The sequence below is a fragment of the Medicago truncatula genome, chromosome 1, assembly GCF_003473485.1.
Source record: "Medicago truncatula cultivar Jemalong A17 chromosome 1, MtrunA17r5.0-ANR, whole genome shotgun sequence".
Lineage (NCBI taxonomy): Eukaryota > Viridiplantae > Streptophyta > Magnoliopsida > Fabales > Fabaceae > Medicago > Medicago truncatula.
Window position 1 is genome coordinate 12,790,085 of NC_053042.1, and position 24,438 is coordinate 12,814,522.

General features: G+C 33.8%; 1 protein-coding gene across 2 annotated transcripts; it reads right to left on the bottom strand.

Annotated features, from left to right (window-relative positions):
• Window positions 1-11,412: 11,412 nt before the first annotated feature.
• LOC25482701 (protein CHROMATIN REMODELING 19) lies at window positions 11,413-21,723 on the bottom strand. 2 transcript variants are annotated; one of them, XM_013611292.3, is made up of 12 exons: window positions 21,052-21,720; window positions 20,856-20,973; window positions 20,069-20,109; window positions 19,726-19,976; window positions 19,461-19,641; window positions 17,169-17,354; window positions 16,867-17,040; window positions 16,595-16,753; window positions 14,794-14,871; window positions 14,555-14,691; window positions 12,070-12,288; window positions 11,413-11,950 (listed from the first exon to the last, which is right to left on the bottom strand). In XM_013611292.3, exons 1-12 carry the CDS (start codon window positions 21,580-21,582, stop codon window positions 11,788-11,790), a joined length of 2,238 nt encoding a protein of 745 aa, XP_013466746.1. In that variant the 5' UTR covers window positions 21,583-21,720; the 3' UTR covers window positions 11,413-11,787. The 2 variants fall into 2 exon arrangements, with proteins under 2 accessions (XP_013466746.1, XP_024634817.1); XM_024779049.2 differs by lacking the exon at window positions 11,413-11,950 and having other exon boundaries at window positions 12,145-12,281; window positions 21,052-21,723.
• Between the last annotated feature and the right edge of the window lie 2,715 nt (window positions 21,724-24,438).

A 24,438-nucleotide genomic window follows, 5' to 3' on the forward strand; every position in this document is an offset into this window, starting at 1 on the left:
TACACTCTTGTTTCATATCTTATTGCCAACAAGCACACACAAGTTGTTTTTTTCCTTATTTTTCCTGCCATCATTTGTCAGATATTATAATTAGAATATATGTTTTTTTTTTAAATTTATTCTATAATAATTTTAGTTAAATATATCAAGTTGGTTGGTTTGGATTTTGGATATGTCAATTTGGTCATTCAATATACATTGAACAGTAAATCAGTAAAAAAAAACATGAACTGTGATTCATTTTATATTGTATACTAAGAATTAAATTTGTGTTAGAAAAATACTATACTACTTGTGGTTAAGTTAGTTGGTAATACAAGTTGAGCTTGTGAGTCAAAAGACAAAGGTTTACTCTCATATTGTTGGAGCCAACTTAGGTTATATTCTTGTTAGTAAAGTATCACGAGTTTGAATGTTTTTGAAAGTCCAAGGTTGAGTCAGTTTAAACTTCCATGTTGCTTAAAAGTATATTTAAAACATCATTTATAAAATATATTTTTTTAACGAAAACTAAGAAAAATCTCCTCCATTTCGTTATCATTTTTTGGCTCTTGAAATCGGGACCGGATCCTCTCGAGTGACAGGAGGATCTAGTGTAATCCTAACCATTAAATAATAAATACATGTGAGGAATTTTTTTTTTGAGAGAAAATACATGTGAGGAATTAAATGTTAAAATGAAGAAAGATAATATACTTAGGGTTTTGCTAACAAGTGCTATAAGGATAAAAAAATAGAAAATTCACTATTAGGAAAAGCAATATTAGGGAGGGAAATTAGTGACAGAAAAAAAATAAATCTCTCACAAATTTCTTGGTCGTAAAATTTAGTGACGGAATTATAGAGGGATTTCAAGTTTTTCCCTCACTAATTTTTGTTTTTTTAGTAGTGAAAAATGGATAACTTTTATGTAGAAAAAATTGTTTTTTGATGAATCAATGTATTGAATATAAAAATTCCAAGATAAATTTTCATTTTAAACTTCTTATCAAGTGTTCTAAGAACACTTGTTAGCGTTTCACATATACTTAATTGTTTGGATTTTACACTGCGAAAGTTTTCACGGGATCATATCCACTCCCCTTGAAACCACGTTTTAATATTTTTCTTTTTTTATTTAAGGTGATTTCCGTTTAAAATTGAGTATTTTTTTTTTTTTTATTCTTTTAGAAAATTCAAAATATATTTCAACATGATTTCAAGAGTCCAAAACGGTCGTTAGATGTATTTTAATATTTAAGCATGTGTTCATTAAAAAACAACAACAATCAAGTTTTTTTCCTCTACGTGCAGTCAGGTATATGAATCCAACGTCATAATGCTATATCATACATCCAACACAACATCATCATCTTCGCTATGCTTATTTTACTCTCATGTTTGTTCTGTATCACCCATCATTATGTTGCATACAACTTGCTGGTCTTACCGCTGTCTCGTGAAATGTTCCTTTCAACTTGAGTGGTACTTTCATATCACATAAGACATTAGAGGCTCTTCTCCATTTCAAACCACCTAGAATAAATTCGATGATTTACATCAGCTTCTATTTCTTCGTCGTTTTATACTATGGATCCAAGATATTTAAATTGTGTAACTTGTAGTATGATACGATCCTCAACTTTCACCTCTAAGGTAGAACTACCACGCCTTTTACTGATATTACATTTTATATATTTTATCTCACTTCTACTTAGGCTAAAGTCATACGATTTTAAGGCTTGTCTACAAGTTTCCAACCTCCCTCGATTCTGCAAGAAGGTGAACAATAAGTTTTTTTTGAAGAAAAACGGAACTGAACTGAACAGCAAGTGATTGAACAGTAGCAACTCACTCTTATATATCGATGGATATTAATAAGCAAGTACTTTTGTTAGTGTTTTTGAATTTGGCGGCTTTCTCTTGCCCTAGCCAACTCTTGAAACCCAACTCACCTACGATTTTTTGAGGGACGACAAAACTTCTGAGATGATCATGAGATTGATTTCACCATTATCCAAAAGTGGGTCTAATAATGACAGCTTTTTTTGTCAAACTATCTAGTTGTTAGAATCTCACTCTTAAGATGAATAAGTGGAAAATATAGAGTTCGAACTTCGGTTTTTACATATTCTAATGCGTTGTCGGTACCGGTTGAATTATGCTCCAAGTGACTAGTAATGGCAATTTAATTATTGTTGTTTTAGGGTTTTTTTCTCTTTAATTATTCTTGTTGTAGGTTTTTTCTTAAAAATATTGTTGTTGTGGGTTGTTGTTCGAGATAATTGTTTTTTTATTTTAATATAAATACAATTATTACTCTATTTGTTCAACATTTTACCTCATGCAAGGCGATATCAACTTGTATATTAAAGGTAGGCATTTTCAGTGGTTGGTGCCAACTCTACATTGATGGGGACAATTTTGTTAATTACACTATTTTGTATAGTTTAAAATTATATTATTTGTCTAACATTCTCCTTTTTCTTTCTAAATTCAAATGACTTGAAATACTTAGCATAGATGCAGAATCTGGGCTATCGTTTGTCTTAATAAATAATGCTTTCTGGATCAAGCTTTGGATTATATAAATGCTTAACATATATAACTGGGAATGCATGAACAAGATATTGTTTTATCGTGGTATTGTTAGGCATTCAGAATTGTTTTATATTTCCGTCAAAAATAATAGTTTTATATTTGTTTAGGCTAAAGATTTCTCATTATCCTTTCATCACCAAAACTTTCTATATGAGCCACGAGCTACGATAACGGCTTGACCCCACGTTGTGATTTCTTACGTACAAGCTCCTCACATGTTTTTTAGAAACATACTTTTACCATCATTTTGGGATAATTTTCTTTCTTATACTCATAATATGATCTTATTTTTTCTCTTTTAAAAAAAAAAAATTATCACAAATAATTGTACAAATATCACTACTTTTTTTTTACCACCAAAAAGTATGTTATTCTAAATATAAACAAAGAGGGGTACTCCCACCCCTGTACAAAATGGGTATTGATATTTATACAAATTTAATTTTAAACACTTATTCAATAACTTATGTTCTCTCTATCATCTTCAATATTTGACCTTATTTTCTCTCTATCGTGTTCAATATAAAATTTTATGCAGTCAATATTTGATGCATTTGCGTATTTAACACATTTTTAGTCTTTGGATTTAGTTCGAACAATACAAATTTTCAATCCAGTTTTTAAATGGAAAAATATCACATTTGAAATCATGATTAATAGTCTGATCTTGATCCAACGACCACAAATTTGTCGACTTTTTGAATATGTTAAACTTTTGACTATGGGCAAACTAAATTCGTACATCTCTATCTTTCTAATACATAATCAATATAGGATGACAGATTTGGCAAGTGCACCTAACAGTTTCAAGTAATAAAGTAATAAGTTATCATCTCCACATTGATTGTTGTTTCTACTATGCAATATAATAAACTTATGATTAAAAACTATAAATTGAGGGAGTTTGAAAGATTGATGTTTTGCGGTGAAAATAAAAAAAAGATTTAAACAGGGAGTTTGACGACAATTAGGATTCTTCGAAATTCCTTCATGTCTTTGTTGCATTAGTGCATGTTCCTATATCACATTTTTACCTAAGGTTTATATTCACAATATTTAACAAAGTAAGGCTACCCCGTCTCTGATTATAGGCCCCTTTGATTTCATATTGCTTTGCAATAGTGATGTTGGAACTTTTACTTGCATGGGCGTTTAAGAACGTTAAACCTAATCATATACTAGTTATACAAGAGAAATTCCCAATCTCGATGAACATCTTGAGTAAATTATATGTAACGAATTCGGTTAAAACAATGTATCAACATGTAAATCCTAACCTAGGAAGATTCTAGTTCTAAGGAATTGAAAAGCATTTAGAATGATACATATAATATAAATAAATTTAAGATAGAATTGATAAAGGCGATTGTCATGCACTTGTTGAAAAATCTGTAAAATAACATACGTTCATCTCTAAACCATAATCTTAAGTTTTTAGCCATTCAGGGTAACTGAATATATAATCAAAGGAAAAGAAATAAAAACATACTCTAGAAATGAAAGGGGGTTGGAAAACACCCCTCTATGATTCTCTGGTCTCTCGCCTAGAAAACTTTTCTTACCAATGACCTATTATGCATATATGATGACGAAGCATCATGATATTTTTTACTATGTTTTTAGTACTTTTCTTTATATTTAAAGACAAATAAGTTGAGAGATAGAGGAGTTGTCAATGGTTTGAGGAACATATTGTATTGTTTTCATTCAAGTCGTTGTAATTCATTTTTATCCTAGATCATGCAATTTCGTAGGTGTTTTGTAGAAAACTCATCTCAAGTTCCCTAGGAGTTTCCAGACGAAAGAATGATCGAAAAGGGAGAAAAACCCAAGAATTCGTACCTCACGGGTTGCCTCAGGCGCCATTAGCACCCAGCTGCGGGCAGAAATTTCCCGCAGCTTGTTTTTCAAGCTGGATCGGTGCAAAATGCCCAGTTTTCTTCTTCTAAACCCTAGTTAATTATTTTCTATAAATAGAAACTCTTGCACATATTATTATTCATTCAGAACACTGACAATTCAAGGAAAGGGTCAAAACTCAAAGCTTCAAGGCAGGATTTTGTCATTCTCTTGTTCTCTTTAGGGTATGCTTTTCTATTATTTTGTTATGACGTTTGTTGCCATGAGCAACAAAACCTCTTGATTAGGGTTCCATGATGAACTCCTTCTTATTTGTTGGATATAATTAATAAAGTTTTCATTCAGTTTATGTTTTTATTGTGCCCGATTTAAATTAGATCATGTTTGTTCATAATGCTTTTTTCAATTGGTTAATTTGAATTATAATGTTGAAGAATGATCCGTATGATAAAAGTAGGCACTAACAACCCGAAATTATATCAGTTTCATTGACTTTTCTAACTACTATTTCCTATAGAGGTTAAGAAATTCAAGTTTGAAATCTAGTTATTTTTTACTCCCTTCTTTGGACAACGCCATAGGTTAGTCTGACATATAATTGTTGTGAGAAGCTTTGTGTGATTTTTATCCGCTGGTTTTATTAAATCATAAAGTAGGCACCACACATAGATGTTTGTTTCTTAAAGTTTAATTCCAACAAAGACGAAGAGGAGATTCGAAGGATTCCCTAATCAATGTTAACTATCTGAATCACAAACCTAATCTTGCATTGGGCAGTGCAATTCAACCCTGCAATTCTATTCAATTTTATTTTACTTTTATCCTTTAAAATAAATTTAGTAATTACTAAGTTGAACGACAATCTCTATAAAAAAGCGATAAGTTGGATCGGATTTTAGAAGGTGCGCGAGAAACTCATAGTGAAAAAAGTAACAATCATTTTATTTATGTGATGTGATGGATCCAAATTTACACTCTCCAATAAAATAAAACAAGGATCTGAATGGAGATGTAAAAACCACCCCAAGTGTAAACGGATAAATGAATGTCCATCAAACATTACCCTACTGAAAATTAGTGCAAATAAGAATAACAAATAGAAACGATGGAGAACACACATGCAGACATGTGAATTGCTTGTTGTAGGTAAGTGAGTGCTGAATTGACATTAGAAGGACACATGAAGCTGGGTCACCCTTGTGGTCCCTCTTCTGTGCGGTTCCTTTTCGGTGGAACCTCAAATTTGAGACATGCATGGTGTGGGCGAAAGTACTCAAATCGTTTCAAAATGGAAAACCATATACACTAATAACAAATATTCGCATATACGTACGAAAAGGGTAAGTGTGATAATTCTATCAAAAAAATAAAAGGGTAGGTGGTAATACCACTGTGGTATTACTACTCCCAATCTGATTATGCTTGTCATATTTATATTGAGAAAAAAAAAAACTCAAAATGGAGGTCTATATTTTTTCTTTACACGTTAATTTTTCTTTCATTTTTTGCAATATGACAATTTTTTTCTAACCCAATTTAATTATGACTGCTATAATACACCCATTATAGTATAATTTAAAACTTAAGTTTTCTTTTAATTTTATAATAAAGTGATGGATAATTGTATAATTTAAAACTTAAGTTTTTTTTTTTTTGAGAAATAATATTTGTACAACCGTTTTATGATAACTTTTGAAGAACATTCTCTCTTACTTACATAATGTGTTTGCTCTCTTTCTTCCTTTTTCTCTTTCTATTGTTGTTGATCACTAGGAAGAGAGAAAAGGAAGGTTGTCACTAAATGGTTGTACGATTATCATTACTCTTCTTTTGTTTATATCTTTTTTATATTCATGATCGTCTCTTTCTATTCTCTTTTGCACTATGAAACTCCAGTTTATTCTTCTTCCAATTTCTCTTCTAATGATGTGCAGTATTAATTTTTCTAGTGTTTGTCATCCAATTCCCCAAATCGTAGACGCAAGTATGATGGAGCATATGGTTCTGCAACTGAATAGTTATTTTGATTATCAAATACGTACATGATTATTGTTCCAACCCCAAGTCCACAACACTCCCTTGTCAAGGTGTTGCCCATTGTAGGTCTTATGTTAGCCTCAAGGTTTTGTGTTTTATAAAATATGATTCGTTGGATTGAATTGAGGACTGCAGATGTTGTATATAAGCTATCTTATGCCTTGATTCTAAAAAAAAAAAAAAAAAAACAGAGAGAATTTTGGTGTACCCACAATAGTAGCTCTCGGGCGATATATCCTAAGGGGCTAAAGAGTATGGCCCTCAAGTGTGGCGTGGATTCCATCCCTATCTAGCATACCAATGCTCCGACCAAAAGTCTAAATCATTGTGTTTTTGAGGTATTAGTTTCATTTAGTTCTCGTGTGAGCCTTCACAGTTTTGTCCTTTGAAAATGGCGCCTCATTAGGGGGTAAGGAGTGTGGGTGTTGTATATATACTATCATTGGCCATTCCTAAAGAATATGGGAATTTTTTATGTACCGTAACAGTAGCTCCCTGGTCGAGGCTAGTTGGATAAAGGGTAAGGCCTCGGAAGTGGTGTGGGTTCGATCCTTATCTCGCGCGTCAATATTTTGATATCAAGTCCACAAACTGCCTTTCTGAGTTCTTGTCAGATTTCAGTCTTGCGTAAGACCTAACAGTTTTGTCGTTTGTAAAAGGTTTCTCGATTGCTTGAAGAGTGTGAGTGTTGTATATAAACTATCATTGCCCCGATTCTAATGCAATGTGAGACTTTTTTTATGTAACGGAACAACTATAGTTTTTTTTGAAGGAAAAACAACTATAGTTATTATAGACATTGTATTAAAATTACTACTTTCTTTATTCCACAAAAATTAGGTAAACTATAGTTCGACCTTTAGGAAAAATTACTGCTTTTTTATTGTGAATTTTTGTTTGTCAAAATAAAAATAAAAAACTCAAAAAAATAGTGTGGTAGTTTGAGAAAATTACGCAGGTTGTTTGAGAAGGCGACGGTCTTTCTTCCACTTGATTTGGTTGCTTTGTGTTTCGGTGTTGTGGAATGAAAGGAATGATAGGAATTTTAGAAATAGACAAAGTACTCTGCCACAAATGTTAGATAAAGTGAAATCAACTTCTTTGTGGTGGTTAAAGGCTAGCAATGTTGTATTTAGTTTTAGTATTCATCAGTGGTGGTCGAGCCCGCTTTTATGTTTGGGTATTGACTGATTTGGTTGTAATTTTGTTTGGAACTTGACATTTTCGTGATTGTTTGGCACACCTTGTGCGGTAACAATTACGGTGTCCGTGTTAATATATCTCATTTTTGCTTGTTCAAAAAAGAACCAATGGAATTAATTCTCAAGATAGAGTGATAAATCCTTTCAAAAACAGGTTTTAGTAAAATAATTAAAGAAAAACTTACAATGAAATTATTATTAATCTAGTTTCTTTTTTAAAAATAAAAAAAAATCACCACTTTATGAAACTCAAAATAAATTGGGACAGGAATTATGGATGAGTCTCAAATTATTTTTATAACAATAAGGTGTGAATATAGTTTTAGTTTCATTATTTTGACAAAACCACAATTCCGTTCTCCCGTTTTAATAGTGTAATTTTAGTTCCTTGGTTTTGTTTATTCCTTTCCAATCTATGATTTTGATTATCCAATTTGATGAAATGGCGATCAATTATTTACTCAGTTTCATCCCCTTGTATCATTCATTTTAATAGATCTTCTTTTGGTTTTGTAAGATTGATCACTATTCAATTTAACACCTGTTTGTTTGTAGACTCTCATCAATTAGACCATTCACATTCACGACATGTCACCTAATATATTGTCACGTCATTAAATTGGATGGTTATAATTATGGATTGGCAAAAAATTGAAATGGAAGACCAAAATTGTGCAATTAAAAATAAGGGCCCACAATTGCAATTTTATCAAAATAGAAGATCAAAATTGCATTTAAACTTAACAATATTAATACTACCTCCGTCCCTAATTATAGGACCCTTTTAAAAAAAATAACGGGAATTAAGATACTGGATATTAGTATTAAATATGTTTGCAATTACTATTGTTTTTACAATTTTATCCTTTAAGAGAGAGAGTTGATTTATGTTTTCAACATGTTATTTACTGTTGATTGAAGAAAAAGATGTATAATAATAGGGGCATGTATGTAAAGAAATAATTAATGTAGTTGGAAATAGCAAAAGTGTCTTATAAAAAGGGACAAAAAAAATTCTCAAAATGGTCTTATAATTATGGACGGAGGTAGTAATTAAAAGAAAACACACACAAAACTCAATCATATCCTCTTAAATTTTTGGGATAGCTTAGCCGATACAACAGATAAAATGGACGAATATTTCAACTATCCACTATAGTTTGATGTGGATGGGGATGCAAATCTCTCTTTTACCTCCAAAGATACAAGAAGTTGAAATGAAAGCAAAACTACTAATAATGTCACTCCTTAGCCTTCATGGATACATTCTTTGAGGGATTGATGCACATACTCCTTTGCATTGTTTGGATGAGGAAAGAATTAAAACTAAGACGAATGAATATTGAAGGAATGAAAGTGAATGAAAAGTTAGATAAATTATTGGTTGTTTGGTAGGAGTGAAAGGGAAGAAAAATTAAAAGAAAATAAAGATATGTATAGGGTTGTCTAAACCATTAGACCAATAAAGCCCTTGTTATAGGCCCTAAATTTATACTTTTTTTTTAACTCTTATATATTTAAGGTTTCCAGAATTAAAATTAATAAATATTATCTTTGATCGACATTATGTCAACAGAGATTAAAAAAAGTTGGTTTTATCATCTATTTTGAAAAAGAAACCTCATTCTTAGAGTTCGTTTTAGGCCTTAATATTTTTTGAGACAGTCATGGATATGTCTTTAGAAAATGACATATATATCCTTATATAAGGGAAGATTTCATCTTTCTTTCTCCATTTTCATTTGTTTCAAACAAGGAAGATTTCATCTTTCACCCTCTTTACCTTTCCTTACTATCTTTCCTTTCTCTTTCTTCAGGAACAAACACAACAGTAATAACAGACTCTTTCCATGTCCATAATCATTTCTAAGGGAAGTTCAATATGTCTAACTAGATGATCTCCTTCTACATGCACCTTTGTGAGAAAAATGACCCATATATGTGGTCATCTACATATAGTTGTGAATGTCATGAAATCCACTAAATACCTAACCAAAGGAAATCTGCACAAATATAGGACGACACAAATAATATTTTTATCTGACAGAGTAGGTAATGGACGACTACTAGAGCCAGCTCAATTTAATAATGAATGTTTCTCTAATTGAGTTGGTAAAATTGAAGGCCCCATATTCTCTTTGATTTAGGGTTTCAACTCTCGGCTCAATTTAATAATGAATGTTCATTCATTTCATTTATTTTTTTTATATTGTAAAAGGTCTCACAATAGAATTTGTTTTAGACATCTAAACTTGTTCGGCATATCCTGATGATTAGTAATCTTCAATAGTTGCTCTTCATACACCTAAATTTCAATCGATTCGTAACTTCCAAAAGACTAATTTTATATGTAAAATCAAATCAGATTGTAAATCCCGACATGTTTTTCAACAAGGTGAACAATTTTGAGGTGCATAAAGAGCAACTATCCTAATCTATGTCTTCGGATACTCATTGGTATACTTTGAGTGTACTATAGTACTCTTGTGAAAGAAACAACCGAAGGCCGTTTTTTTACATTGAAGGATCTTTTCACGGGGTAAACTTGAAACCTTTCATAGGATCGAATTGTTGAGAAAAAGAGGAAATTGATCAACTCAATGCCTTTGATGCAATCACTACACTACATACAAAAGTAGATAAAGAGTGGGAGGATCGAAGATGATTCTTTGTGTAGCATCAAGTTGACGTAAACTGAAATCTTATTGTACGTAAGAACTTTAGTAAAGAGTGACATAACGAGTAACAGTTTTTGGCATCCTTCCTCTTTCTTTCGTAACTTGTCTCATTACAATTCTTTGTTTTTACACAACTCTTGCTTTATGAGGAAAGTCTCATCTAAAACGCATTTGTCTATACATATCAACGTGGGGCTTCGTTTCCATGGCTTGGACTCATTCCCTAAATCAGCTATAGACAAATTATACAAATCAAAAAGAGCATATTTGAAGCCAACAAAGAAAAAGTAGAGAATTTCTTTGTTTGGCACTATATACCATAAACACAAATTGATATCAAATTACACTTTTGATAAAAACTCGTTCACGTTAACTTATTCCTTTAAACTTTTAATAAATGTTTAATGAAATTCTCGTAGATAAAAAGTGGCTAAAAAGTTCTGGGCAGGGTGTGTACAATTACAAAACCTTGTTACAAACTAGTTGCATCAGATAGAAAAAAAAAGGGTAGGTGTCCTGGCTCATTCCAAAATCATAGCATATCACACATTATTTTGTAAATGAATTTCTTTTCGGTCCGAAATTACTTGTGCGCCCTACTTTCGGATCCTAAAATCCAGAAAGCAAAAAAAAAAAAAAAAAAGAGGAATTTACAATAGTATCCGGAGGAGAGTATGAAATATCTGGTAATTTGTCATTCTGCGAGTGAAATATATTTTTCATTGAACTAAATGTGATAATCAAGTGCCATGAACAAGAACACTGGTATAATTATGTTCATGAATTCGGAAACTTGAAGTTGATTCAAGTTATCTATTTAGATGATTTGTAGCTATTCTCCAAAGAATGATAGCGTATGATTGCTTTATAAATGCGTATGCAAGCTTTCATTTTACTTTTTTCCTTTAGATATATTGTGAAGTTCCATTTCTCATCAAACAGACGGCTGGAGAATATTCCCCTTCAAAGGCTAATAGAAATTGTGCACAGATGTGATTGCACCGACTAACACTAGCAGGTACAACAGACTAATAAAAAGTTGTAACTTGGAAATATAAATATTCAATACTCAACAATTAATAAATGAACGAAGTTTCGACGCATGAGCTATGTTCATAGATGCTTCAAGAGTAATGTTCAACAAATACGCTAATTTCTACTGTGATTGTTAATACTAATTTCTCCTATTGAACTATCTACCTATAGAGATTATTCATGTCATCAATACATGAATAAAGACTAGTGTACATCAATTTGGCAATCTTACAAATTTCTAGGGCGGCAAAGCTGTCTTTAGTACCGATTTCAAGGGTGGCCAATTTGTCTAAATGGATCATTAAGATCGGGACTAAAGAAAGAAGTGCAAACCTAGGGAGAAAAGGTAGAAGATAGAGAATGATATATAAACCAAAGCATTTCCATTGGCTCAATCAATAATTTAACAAAATTGCGGACAATATCTCTCCCATCGTCTTCTCAGGCATGTCCCCTTCTTTGATCTCTTCCATGGATTCTAGAACAGCAGCATCTAATCCTAGCTTTCTCTTTGCAATCTCATACACATTTTCATCAACTGTTCCCTTTGTCACCAGCCTGCAGTGGAATATGATCATAAGAAAACAATCCGCCAAAGCATTAAAAGGGAACCAAATTCCAAGGCTAAGTTCTTATCTTAATGTTAATGAGAGTGAAGGGTGAGAATGAGCAAATACCTGTATACGGTTACAGGCTTTGTTTGACCAATTCGATGGCAACGATCTTCTGCTTGTCTATCAATCTGTGGGTTAAAATCCATGTCGTGAATCACAACCGTATCAGCTCCAGTTAAGTTTAAGCCTTGTCCACCAGCTCTAGTTGAAAGCAAGCATGCAAATATTGAAGTATCATTATTGAATGTGTCGACTATTGTTTGCCTCTCTGCTACCTGTGTGCTGGGAGTCAAATAGTAAAGAGTAAGGAAAGCAGCACTTGGAGAACAATACTTGAAATGGTGCACATTTCAGTCATGCTGCAAAGTAGACTGGCTGATAAAATATTTGATACTGAAAACCATGCTAGACACTAGTATAAAATAGTTGAAACTATTTGAAAGGCAAAGCAAAACAACCACATAAACAGAAAATTATAAACTAAAAAGTTTAAAGGCCTGCATCTATATCTTGGCCAAGAAAAACCTTCTTGTCGTAAAAACAAATGTGTAAAATTGTTTTTCGGAACACAATTTACTACGTGCATAGTAAATATTCAAACATCCAAACAGACTAGATCAGACCATATCATAAAATAATTTCACAACTTATCACACAAGAATAGCATAACAAGGTCAATATCGTTAGGAAAATTGACAACCACAAGATTCAAATTACTAACAGTGCTATCAACGGAATATATCGTAAGTTTTCATCCTATGGGACAGCTAATTAAAAAACCGCAATGCCTCAACTCCATAGCCGAAATTTGACAACACTGATTACTGAAAGTAAAGGGTGATGGGAATAGGTTTTGCCTCATCAATGTTGGGTTCACTGATCATGTTGGCCTGTTAGGTTCATTGCAAAGGGTAACAATGGACTTTCTTCATGTTTTCTGCTTTGCGGCTTTGTTTACGTCGAGAGCTATGTGGAATCAAATGCTACAACAATGAGGTCAATGGTTTGTTCACTATGGAGCCTGATCATTAAGCTGTGACAATTAGGTTTATTTAAATCATGGTCATTGTAGGCATATCTAGGAGAAAATAACCATTATGTTGTAGACCCAATTAATAGTCCTCAGACTCATGATTCTATGAGGGTGTGCATAAGTTTGCAGAAAACAATTGTGCAAGAAAGTTAACTCGACTTTGATGCCTAAGTTCTAAACTTGTATATTTATGTGTTCACTCGACAGTTTGACAACCAAAGTCAATGTCATCCTTGTCAATCCCTGTCAAGGGTCAAAAGCCTCTATCTTAGCCACCTCTCTGCCATGTCAGGATCTCTTGCAGGGAAAAAGTAAATTTTATTTCTTTTCAGAGATATTATTGTCTTGTGATCATGCATTCTTGGGAGAAAATTACTAAGCCCGTCCCAAATACGAAAACTTTGATGCCTAAGTTCTAAACTTGTATAGTTATGTGTCCACTCGACAGTTTGACAACCAAAGTCAATGTCCCTTGTCAATCCCTGTCAAGGGTCAAAAGCCTCTATCTTAGCCACCTCTCTGCCATGCCAGCATCTCTTGCAGGGAAAAAGAAAATTTTATTTCTTTTCAGAGATATTATTGTCCTGTGATCATGCATTCTCGGGAGAAAATTACTAAGCCCGTCCCAAATACGAAAACCAAACAGAGTATGAAAGGTTTCTAGCAATTCCATCTCAGTCCTAAAAATTGCATTCCTTCAAATGGAAAACCATCTGGAAGAGAGGGTTACCTTTCCTTAAAGTTGTACAGTGAAAGGATAACATACAGTTTTCATGGCTTCTCTTTGTAGTCCACCCCCAGCTTCTCGTGAAAACAGACTAGAGATCTTTACTACATCAATCTTGTTTCTTTTTTGTTTGATTTCTCATTGTTACTTTTACTTGGGACTTCCTCAATGCATAATAATGTACTCCCTTCGGTCCTAAATATAAGAGCAAGTTGGGCCAACAAAAGTTGACGTATTTGGTTCAAATTTTGGACCAAAGACATTGGTTTTTGTTTACTCAACTTTCTCGTATAATTCGGTCCGGATGGAGTAATTAAATACAAGCAAATGGAAGAAAGACAAAAAAGGAGAGCCAGGTCAAAGCTACACATTCAGGTGTTAATAAGTGTTATCGATGGAAGACTGTTGGCCGGCCATAAATCTGCCATACAAATATGGAGTTGTAGCTCATGTTGGCAATTGGACCAATGAAATAAACCACATCATCACAGTCATGACAATGTGGGTTCAAATCTTGCATCATGCCTAGAACCTCGTCTGTTTCTAGTTTCTACCTTAAAGATCACCTATTTACGTTACAAAAATTCATTCAACCCTCAAAACAGATTTTACCAACTCTTCAGTCATTATCAGCACAAAACACAAACAGCTACTTTTAACAAATTATTCTTATACATGATTTAATTTGGTCCAAGTTTAGTCGCTGACAATATTGTCCTGCATAATATGTGCCATAAACCATACGTCATTTGATTCGGAAATTAATTTTAATGTCATAAAAGCATTACCTTCCATCAAGCCGTTTGTAGGTCAACCCAATGACATCCAAAGCCCACTCCAATATATCAAGCATTGATGTCCATTGACTAAAGATCAAAACACGGTGACCACTCTTCTTTAGTGATGGAAGAAGTTCCGCTAAAGCCTACATTATCCAGAGTAGCTCAATCTCAGCATGCCCAGCAAACAATCATGCCAAAAACAGTATAGTTGACAATTACAAGATCTTGAGTCTCAAAAATCATACCCGACATTTCGCAGAAAGCATAACATGTTTATCTGATAGGATCCCCTTTCTATCATTGGTACCATAATTAAGTAAAAGCTGCAAACCAAAAAAATTGTGGCTTCAAATTTAAGCCAACAATATGCAGAAAGCCGAAACAACAATTACCATCAAGTTAAATTAATTATAGTGCCAGTAAAAACTTGTATTTATTAAAGAGTACTACGTTTTTGCAAGTATAATGATGAGAACACATTACCCACCTAGGTATAACTAACAGAAAATGTAACGTGCCAAAAAATTGACGGAGGAATAGATGAATACTGATGGGAAGGTTATCAGAAAACCTAAATCGACTACACAGTAAATAGTAGCTAGAAATCAATACTATAATACACTTGAGGTGAAAATTCTTAAATTTATAAAGGTTGGCAACATCATACTAGTCAATCCCAGAGAGCGGAACGGAGCGGCCGACCTTGAAACTGGGATAGGGCCGCCTGATAGGGCCGCTCTTTGATTATTTATGCATGCATACATACATATGTACATGTGTGTGTGTCCAAAATAACTTATATTTATTTAATGTACACTATATAAAATATTTTATATCCAAGTACTAATTTATCTATCTAAATAATAGTATCTAAATAATTTATAACTATATTATTAATACTCTAAAATATTTTGCCGACCCTATTTAGAGGGATAAGGCATGGTTGTTGTTGTACTCTTTAAAAAAAATTATACTATCAAGTATTTTTATACTAAATATATACAAGTAATTATTTTATTATCGGTACTATTAATATTTTATCACGTAGGTATTTGTCATAATATTATTTTATTTTATTATTTGTTTAATATTGCTAACTACTATTGTTTTATTTTGATCTAAAAGTCTAACATATCGCTGAACTTTTTATGATGTTTATAGTATATCTTTACAGATTGGGCCTTAATGGCCCAAACTTCATCTTCCCCTTCAACCTAGACCTAAAGGCTAAAAGGGAGTGGGGCAATATAAGCTTTTCCCCCATCATTGTTGTTGTTGTTGTTGGTGGTGTAGTGGTTTGAGTGATTGAATCCTCTTGCAAATACAAGGTAAAACTTCTGATAAAAGATCTATAACGAATCCAACTCTTTTCCGGATCCCTTTGTGGAGGGAGCTCTATAGCAACTAATTCAACGTCCTGTGCTACTGACAAGCAGGGTTAGCCAAAATCACGTCTGCGGTCCTTTAAGTTTGACCAGTTTCCTGGATTGGTCCTTTAGGTTTTTTTTTTTCTCTAATTGGTCATTTATGTTACATTTTATTTGCACTATTAGCCTTTAAGTTGTGTTAAATTATGTCTACAGTCCTTTAAGTTTGACCATTTTCCCATATTACTACCATGAAATGTTAAGATCTAATCCCAAGAGCACAGTCAAGTTGATTGTCGAAGCTACTTTACAATTCCAAGTCCTTTAAGTGGATTATGGGGGACAATTAATTGCAGTAGTACACAGGGACCCTAATCGCTACGTGCTTCCGGTTTCACTAATTGTTATTGAGAGTTAAACAAAGGACTAACAGTGCAAACAGATTGTAAGATAAAGGACCAAATTGGGAAAAATAAAACTTAATGGATTAATCCGGAAAAATGATCAAACTTAGAGGGCCGCAGACATAATTTTGCACCAGTAGGGTTAAGTAAACCTGGAACCTCATTGCAACAGACAATTTTAATAGAGAAGGAAAAAAATTCTAATGAATTACTTGAACATACTGTTGAAAGATGGGGATAGACAGACAAATTGCATTTTCAGAGTAGAAGATTACCCGGTGAATGGAGAAGTCATTGTAACTTTTAAGTTCCTCTATAACTCTGTCCAAAGTACATTCAAAGCCAAAAGCACCTATTGGATGTAACTTCCTAGCAAAGCGAACAACATCCTCATCATTATAAATTCGCCTTATCAACAAGGGATGGTTCGCAATCTGGAATAGGAATTAACAAGATATATAACAAAATGAAAAGAAGCTGTGTTAATCCAAAAAGGAAAAATAACAGGGTTTTAAGTCAAAATATAAATATGTACAAAGGGACGAACCTTGCGGAACTGAACAAAATAGTTATTTATTTGCCGTCGAGGTAGAACTTCAAGAACATTTTTTGGGTTCAGATCAGAACATTTTGTTAACCGAGCTTGTGAAACAGCACGATACTCCTCGATGGCTTCCTTGTAAGCATGTTCCTGTTGCTTTTCCATTATGACATATTGAACCTGCAGTAACACAGTTTGCCTTTAATCAATTGTATATAACAAGCTTATTATAATAACAAATAAAGAAACAGGATATGCTGAAGGTGAAGAGCATACTAACTCAATGAAACTAAAGGAAACAAACATACCTTCTGTGTTTTTCGAACAAGTTGCTGCATCACATCAGATTTCAGGCGGCGTAAAATAAATGGCCCTAATATAGACTTCATACGACTAGTTAAATCTTTATCTTCTGCACCAAGTAACTTTTTTAAGTCAACATCTTCAGAAGCAAAAATATCTGGCATCATAAACTCCAACATAGACCATAACTCCTGTAACAAATTCATTACAAGGCTTACTTCAGGAATTATATTTATATTAACACCAGCAAAACCAAAAGATAGAGATGACAGATTGACAGGTTTATTCCTTTTGTTTTCCCTGGCAGTAGCTGTTACTACACAAGCCTATCACAAACTTCCAAAATGTTTCTAGCAAGTTGTGTATTTCCATACAGTTTTTCAAAAGGAACTGTATAGTATAATATGGATGAAACACCAGAGGTTTTGATCATGTGAAATCACATCAACATTGAGATCAACAAGCTACATACTACAGTAATAATCAATAAGCACAACAGTTTTGTTAATTTATTTTCTAATATATTCATGAAAGACTTTTTAATGTCAAAAATAATGAAGAAATCTGTTAGGCAAGCAATAGTGCCAGGTGTGCAGGTAGGCAGTGCTGTGAAGGCTAAATGGAATATTCATCATGGAAATAAAAGAATTCTACAGTAGCAGGGAAAGGTGGGGATGATGACATGTGAGATGTGAATTCTATAAAAGTTTGTGATAAAAGTAAGAAGAGATAAGGGTAGAGAATTTGAAGACAGGGAGAATTTGATGCCTTTGGACAAGGAGGAAGCAGATCCTCTAAGAGTCTGCAGTGTATCTCCCTTTCTATCCTTTTTCTCTATCGATTCTATATTTTCATAGAGAAATTATAAATCCTATCAGAATTCAGAACCTCATTAACTAATTCATCAAAAACCAACAAAATTTAAGCTAATTTTCCATTCAAAAACAGAAATAGCACTCAATAGTCTATACAAAAACATACAAACTATATGGTCCTTGTAACGAAATCCACTCCTTTCAAGAAACTTCTCAACTAACTAAACGAACCTTTAATCACTAATATGTAAAAAGTGATAAACTTATTTCTTTTTGTAAACTATGTGTGTTCTGTGTAAATTGTGTGTCTTGGGTAGATCACACCTCATATATTTATAATAGTATTTACACTAAATACATCGAATGCTTTAACTACTTAGCACTAACTTAGTAAGTTGTACAGTCTAGAGACTTGTGTGATCTAGGATTAATTATCCTAGGACATATCTAAATCTAACACCTCTCTTAAGCAATAAACCTACATCTTTTCTTCAAAAATGAAAAAGGTGTGATCAGCGAAATGTAATTATAGTAACACCTCTAAAAGCCTCAAACCTGAAAAAATCCTACTCCTCTCAAAATCACTCAAAGTCAAAATATGTAATGCTCCATCTCTTCTTCCTAAATGATTTTTCAACCTCAACTTTTTCCGCTTAGTTCCATCCACCCATTGCTTCAAACCAAAAGTAATGTAATGGGCCCAGTTATGAACCTCCCATGAGGATGTATCACACAGTGAAGAAAAAGAGCATGTGTAGGAAAGGAAATGTGGTGGGCTGAGCAGAGCTGCAGTGGAAGGAAATCTGTTAGTTGTGGAAAGGATCCTATTTTGCTGATTCCCAACAAACAGGACACATTGCAGCAGAGGGAGGGAGTAAGATGCAAGAATCAGTGAAAATGACGTGAATATGAGGTAAGCGGTGGGGATGGGGAGGGTGGAGAATCATTTTGATGATTGTGGGATCTGGCTACTACCATAGGGAAGAGGACTCCTCTTAGAGGAATTTTGCTTCAATGAAATTTTCCACTTTCTGTTTCCATATTTCCTTATACACAGTAATGATGGCTTACTCCTTGACTTTTCCCTTCATTCCTATATTAAATTCCAGTTGCTATCATAAATTCATAATGTCAGTCTCTTTCTTAATATTAACCACTTGAGAATCGGAATGAAACATGGATACGTCCAACTATAAAAAGGAAGTATCAAACAATTCTGACGCTCAACATTTAAGCTAATAGTCACTATGCCACTATGAAATGTGAGAGATTTAAGACTAAGCAGAGTAGAAGGTAAATAGTTTTATCCGACTTCAGCGACGAATTGAGTTTGCAAAACATGAACTTAGCATATAACATTGTAATATTGCCCAGCCAAAACATATAGATATTTTGTGCGAGAAAAAAATATTCCAGTGATTTGTTCAGTAACTTGAAATATATAAATGAAAAAACAGCCACACAACACTAAGTTATACATACATGTAGATCATTTTGAAGAGGCGTCCCTGTCAGCATCAAGCGTTGGTTCGCATTTCGAGCAACAGACATCAGATTTTTCCACCTAAAGCTATTTTTGTCCTTCAAAGCATGTGCCTCATCCATCAGCACACAGCTCCACTTCCAACGCTTCAGGATTTTGCGATCATCTTTCTGCTGTGCACTAGAACAAATATATATTTTAAAACTATAATTAACCTATGAAAAGTGTCATATAAGTAGCACAAAAGTATAGAGGAAAGAGAACCTGTGTCGTTCGAAAAGTGAATAACAGACGAGAAGAACATTAAATGGAGGAGGCAATCCTGACTTGGACAAGGAATTCAACTCCTTGCAGTATGCTGCGCGTGCAGACCCGTGATATTGAAGGACAGAAAAGGACGGGCACCACTTCTTTAGTTCCCTTTCCCAGTTTTCCAAAACAGAAGCAGGACAAACTATAAGATGTGGACCAGAATCGTTGTGCAAGTGATTCAACAAAGTCAAATATGTGATTGCCTAAAAACAAAAACACATGACATATCTTACTCTAAAATGTCAAAGCTTACAAGCAAAATTAGAGAAATGAACAAAAAAACAGGACAACACACCTGAACCGTTTTGCCAAGGCCCATCTCATCTGCCAATATGGCTGTATGACACATGAAATCAAAAGTCAATCACAAGATTCATGACAACCATACTAAACACTAAAGCACAAATACTGTACCATAATCAAAACCACAAAGCTTCAAAAAAAAATCACATTAGCAATATACACACAATCATGCTCCAATAAACACAAACTTGAAAGCTGCAAACACACAGCATGCATGTCGTTCCACAAGAATGAATCCAATGATGCAGCACCAAGATTGAGAAATCCATAATGAAATCTCAGTGGTACTATACACACAATAATGTATGTGACACATGAAATCAAAAGTCAAACAAGAGATTCATGACAACCATGCTAACCCCTAAATCCCAAACAGTGTACCCTAGTGATAACGGGAAATCTTAAAAACATAATAGCAGTGGCACTACACAATGATGTTCCAACAAACACAAACTCAAGAGATACAAATATAAAAACACCTCTGAAGTGCTGTCACTTCTGATCTAAGGCATGCTACTGACATGTGATTACATTCAATTATACTGGTGCAACGTATCAGTGTCAGTGTCGTGATCAGTGTTCGTGCATGCGTCAATGCTTCATAGAAAAACACAGTTGTTCCACGACAATGAATGCAACACCACATCACATAAAATAGTCACAAGATTGAGAAATGCATGATCGGTGTCTGTGCATGTGTTGCTGCATAGAAAAACACAGAAAATCATTCCACATAATTCAAATTCACTGCAATATAACCAAACACTCTAAAAGTTTACCTCCTCCAATCCTCTTCCGATACAACAACAGCAAAAAATTAACACCAACAAGCTGATACGGCTTTAACAACGGTTGAAAATCCGAATCCTCAGAACCACAAGCAACATCAACATCATCCTACAAATAACCACACAATCAATCACACTTCAAAACCACCAAAGAAAGCAACAAAAACCAATCAACCATAACCATTACCTGAGTAACAATTCTAACCGAAGAAGATTCAACTTCAGAATACCTATCACAAACCGCACCAGAAGAACCAAACAACTCCCCTTTCAACTCCACCGAAATCCTCGCACACTTTTGCAAAGCTTTACCAACCAAATCATCTTCATTTGCGTCTTCAATATCTTCCTCAATTTCATCTTCAGTTGAATCAATCTCATACAAATCCACACCACCACTACCTCCGGCATCCTCTTCATCCTCATCATCTATAATAAACCTCCGTCCAGGTTTCGCTGCCGGAGCAGCAGCCGCCGCATCACATTCAGCATCATCTAATTCATCAAGGATATTATCGGTATTTCGCGTTATTTCGACACAATCGTCGTCGTCAGAAACGGTCACAGAAGAAGGAGGAGGAGGAGGTGGTTGCGGTGGTTTATAATAGAAAGATTCGAGAGGCGGAGGAGGAGAACGAGGTCGTTTTAAAACACGTGAGGGTTTGAAAGAATGATTCTCCCATTCGTCGTCGGAAATTTCGTATAACTCGGGTTTCATTTTTTGTGTGCCCTAGAAATTGGAGAAGTTGAAAATGAGAGAGGAAAGTGACGAGCGCGGGGAATGTAAAGGCGTAGGTGTAGGTGGAAAAAGGTACTATTCGACGTTTGGAATACGGCACCCGCGACCGATGACGCTCTCATGAGAAACTATTTAATACTTTGCTAACTATACTACCCAATTTCTTTTACTCCCTCCCTACTTTCCTTTTTAGTTTAGATGTTGTAGGGTTAAGAAATTTGATTAGATTATTATTGCTTTTCTTATAAAACTATTTTATGTAAAAATCTCAAACAAAAAAAACTATTTTATGTAAAAATATTCCTAATAATAACTATTTTATGTATTATCTCTTAAAAAAAAACTATTTTAGTATTTTATGTATTAACTAAGTAAATAATTCTTATAAATATTCAGAATTTCAGTTTTAGTCTTTATGTGATTAATATTTTATGTAAGTAAATACACTTTTTATTTGTTATTCATAAAATTTTTAAGGTAGTTTATGAAAAAACAACTTATAAAAAGATAAAATTTTCGTTAATGAAAACTTATAGATTAATATAAAAGTTTATCTATTTGCATAAGCAATTTTTCATAAGTTTAAAATAAGCTCAATCCAAACGGGGCTTGCCTTCAGCCACCAAAAAAAATCAATTGTACTTTATCTAACAATTGCATAATTGACCTTTCTTTTAATTTAAAGAGCTTGTTATTTCTTTTTGTCCAAAAGACCCACACTAGTGCAAACCAAAGTAATTGCAGAAAATTTCGGCAAGCACGAGAACCTTGTGTAGAGTATGACCAAATCAGACAAGAGGTAAAGACGATCAAATCTCTCACACAAAGGCACCTCCCCCACCCGCCTATCTGTCTGAAAAAGAGTATTAACACCATTACCCACCTTCCACACATTATCCGCAAACCACCTATACCCCTCTCCCATTCCATTATGGATGCGCCCCACCTCCTTCCACCATGAAGACCAAGCATGCCCTCCCTGCTGCAAGCGCATCCCCGACATACCATATCGGGCCGCCAAGACCTTAAACCTGTTTACTTTGCCAGAAAATTCATTTGAAAAAAGTGTAGACAAAAAATTGAACTTTTGGAATAAATAATTTGGAAAAAAAAATTGTACTACATTGTTGACATTATTTTTTTGAAAGGGTCAAAATGATATATACTAACCACAAAGTTCTACCCGACACAACAAGTGTCAGAATAAAACTCACATCAAGTTTGATCCCTTGGAGCAACAAAAGAAAAGCGACAATAAGCAACAAGCGAAAGAATTAAGTGACCACTCCCAAACATAAAGGGGTTTAAGTTGCCAAAAATGAAAGTAAAAAATTAAAATTAGTATTTTTCGCCTTCAACCACCAATAAAAAAGCAAATTTACTTTGTCAACAAAAAATTGTATAGATTTTCCTTGTGCCAAATGATGTGATAATTTCTTTTCTTCAAAACCACACAAACACAAAATAATCAAATGAGATGTAATGACGAGCACACACTTTTTGAAAATTGATCTAAATGACCGAATTGGATTATGTGATTAGATAGGCGCACTAAATTGACCGAAACAATGCCTAACCAGTGCGACACCAACGATCAAATTCTACCAAAGAAATCACATCCCAAAAATATATGATCAACATTTTCATTTCTTCCACAACCATTTACACACAGTTGAGAACTAACTGTAATAATACCTAGATGAAACAAGTTATCCTTAATAAGGATTCAATTACGAATCAACCGTCAAGCCAAAAGAGTTACTTTCAACAGAATAGCTTTATTCTAGATAATGTTTGTAACTTCAGAACGACCACCAGGCTCCATGGTTACAACATATTGTAAACTCCACTAACCGTGTAACCTTTAGTTGGCTCCAAAACCAAAACCGTCGGTCCCTGTTCCATCTTGCGAAACAATATAATTTAACAGCTCGCAACACTTTTCTTTCCAAGTTAGCAACCATTGCCTCCATTTCCACCCCCCCCCCCCCCCCCCCAACTCAATAAATTCATGTCATGAACCATCAAAAGTTTGTTTTATAATAAGTCAAAAAGACGTTTGAACCTAACATGTAAGGGTCCTTTCTCCCATCAAGGGTCTCACTAAACTAATGTAGATAACCCATTACATATTAGTTCCCACCATCCCTAATACGCCTCCCTTCCTCATCATAACGCGCAATCAATACCTTATACCACAGACAGACATCCGTTTTCCACATACAACTTCCACCACAAATTACCAAGCAAAGCCAAATGAAATTCTTTCAACCTCCAAATCTCAAACCCTCATTTCTCTTTATCCAGACAAATAGTATCTCAATCGACCCACTGAATTATCTTGAAATCCTTACCGCCACCACCCTCCTTTTTTTTTTTTTTGAGATTCAATATAGGAGATAATAAATGTGGGAGCCTTGAAGACGGGAAGGAAGCATACATATAAAAAGGACAAGACAAATTTCATATTTTCTAAACATAGTGGTAAGTATGCCGATTTTTTATCAAAAAAATAAAATATTGAATCCACAAAGACCGCACTTAGCTCGATTTAAGTTTGTAACACATATTTTATGAACGAGTGTTTATAAAAGTGTTTTAGAGACTTGATTCAAAGTAAACTGAAATAAAATAGATAAAGTTGTGTTGGGATTGAATTTCAATAATTATTCCCCGTATATTTCCTCTTAACCGATTATATATTTTTTATGCTTCAGATATAACTCCACATATCCTTCAACATACGTCTCCTACTAAGGTTAACAAACTCGAAAAGTTATGCATGAATATATACCTACCTGGGGATCTCTCAGCGGATAGCACTTATATATAATT

Excerpts from the sequence above, each read along its gene's own strand:
- LOC25482701 (XM_013611292.3), bottom strand. The coding sequence starts at position 21,582 with ATGAAACCCGAGTTATACGAAATTTCCGACGACGAATGGGAGAATCAT. Across the intron at positions 19,642-19,725 it reads TCACTTTTCGAACGACACAG|TGCACAGCAGAAAGATGATC; the intron begins GTTCTCTTTCCT and ends TATTTGTTCTAG. Across the intron at positions 17,041-17,168 it reads TTGTTCGAAAAACACAGAAG|GTTCAATATGTCATAATGGA; the intron begins GTATGTTTGTTT and ends GTGTTACTGCAG.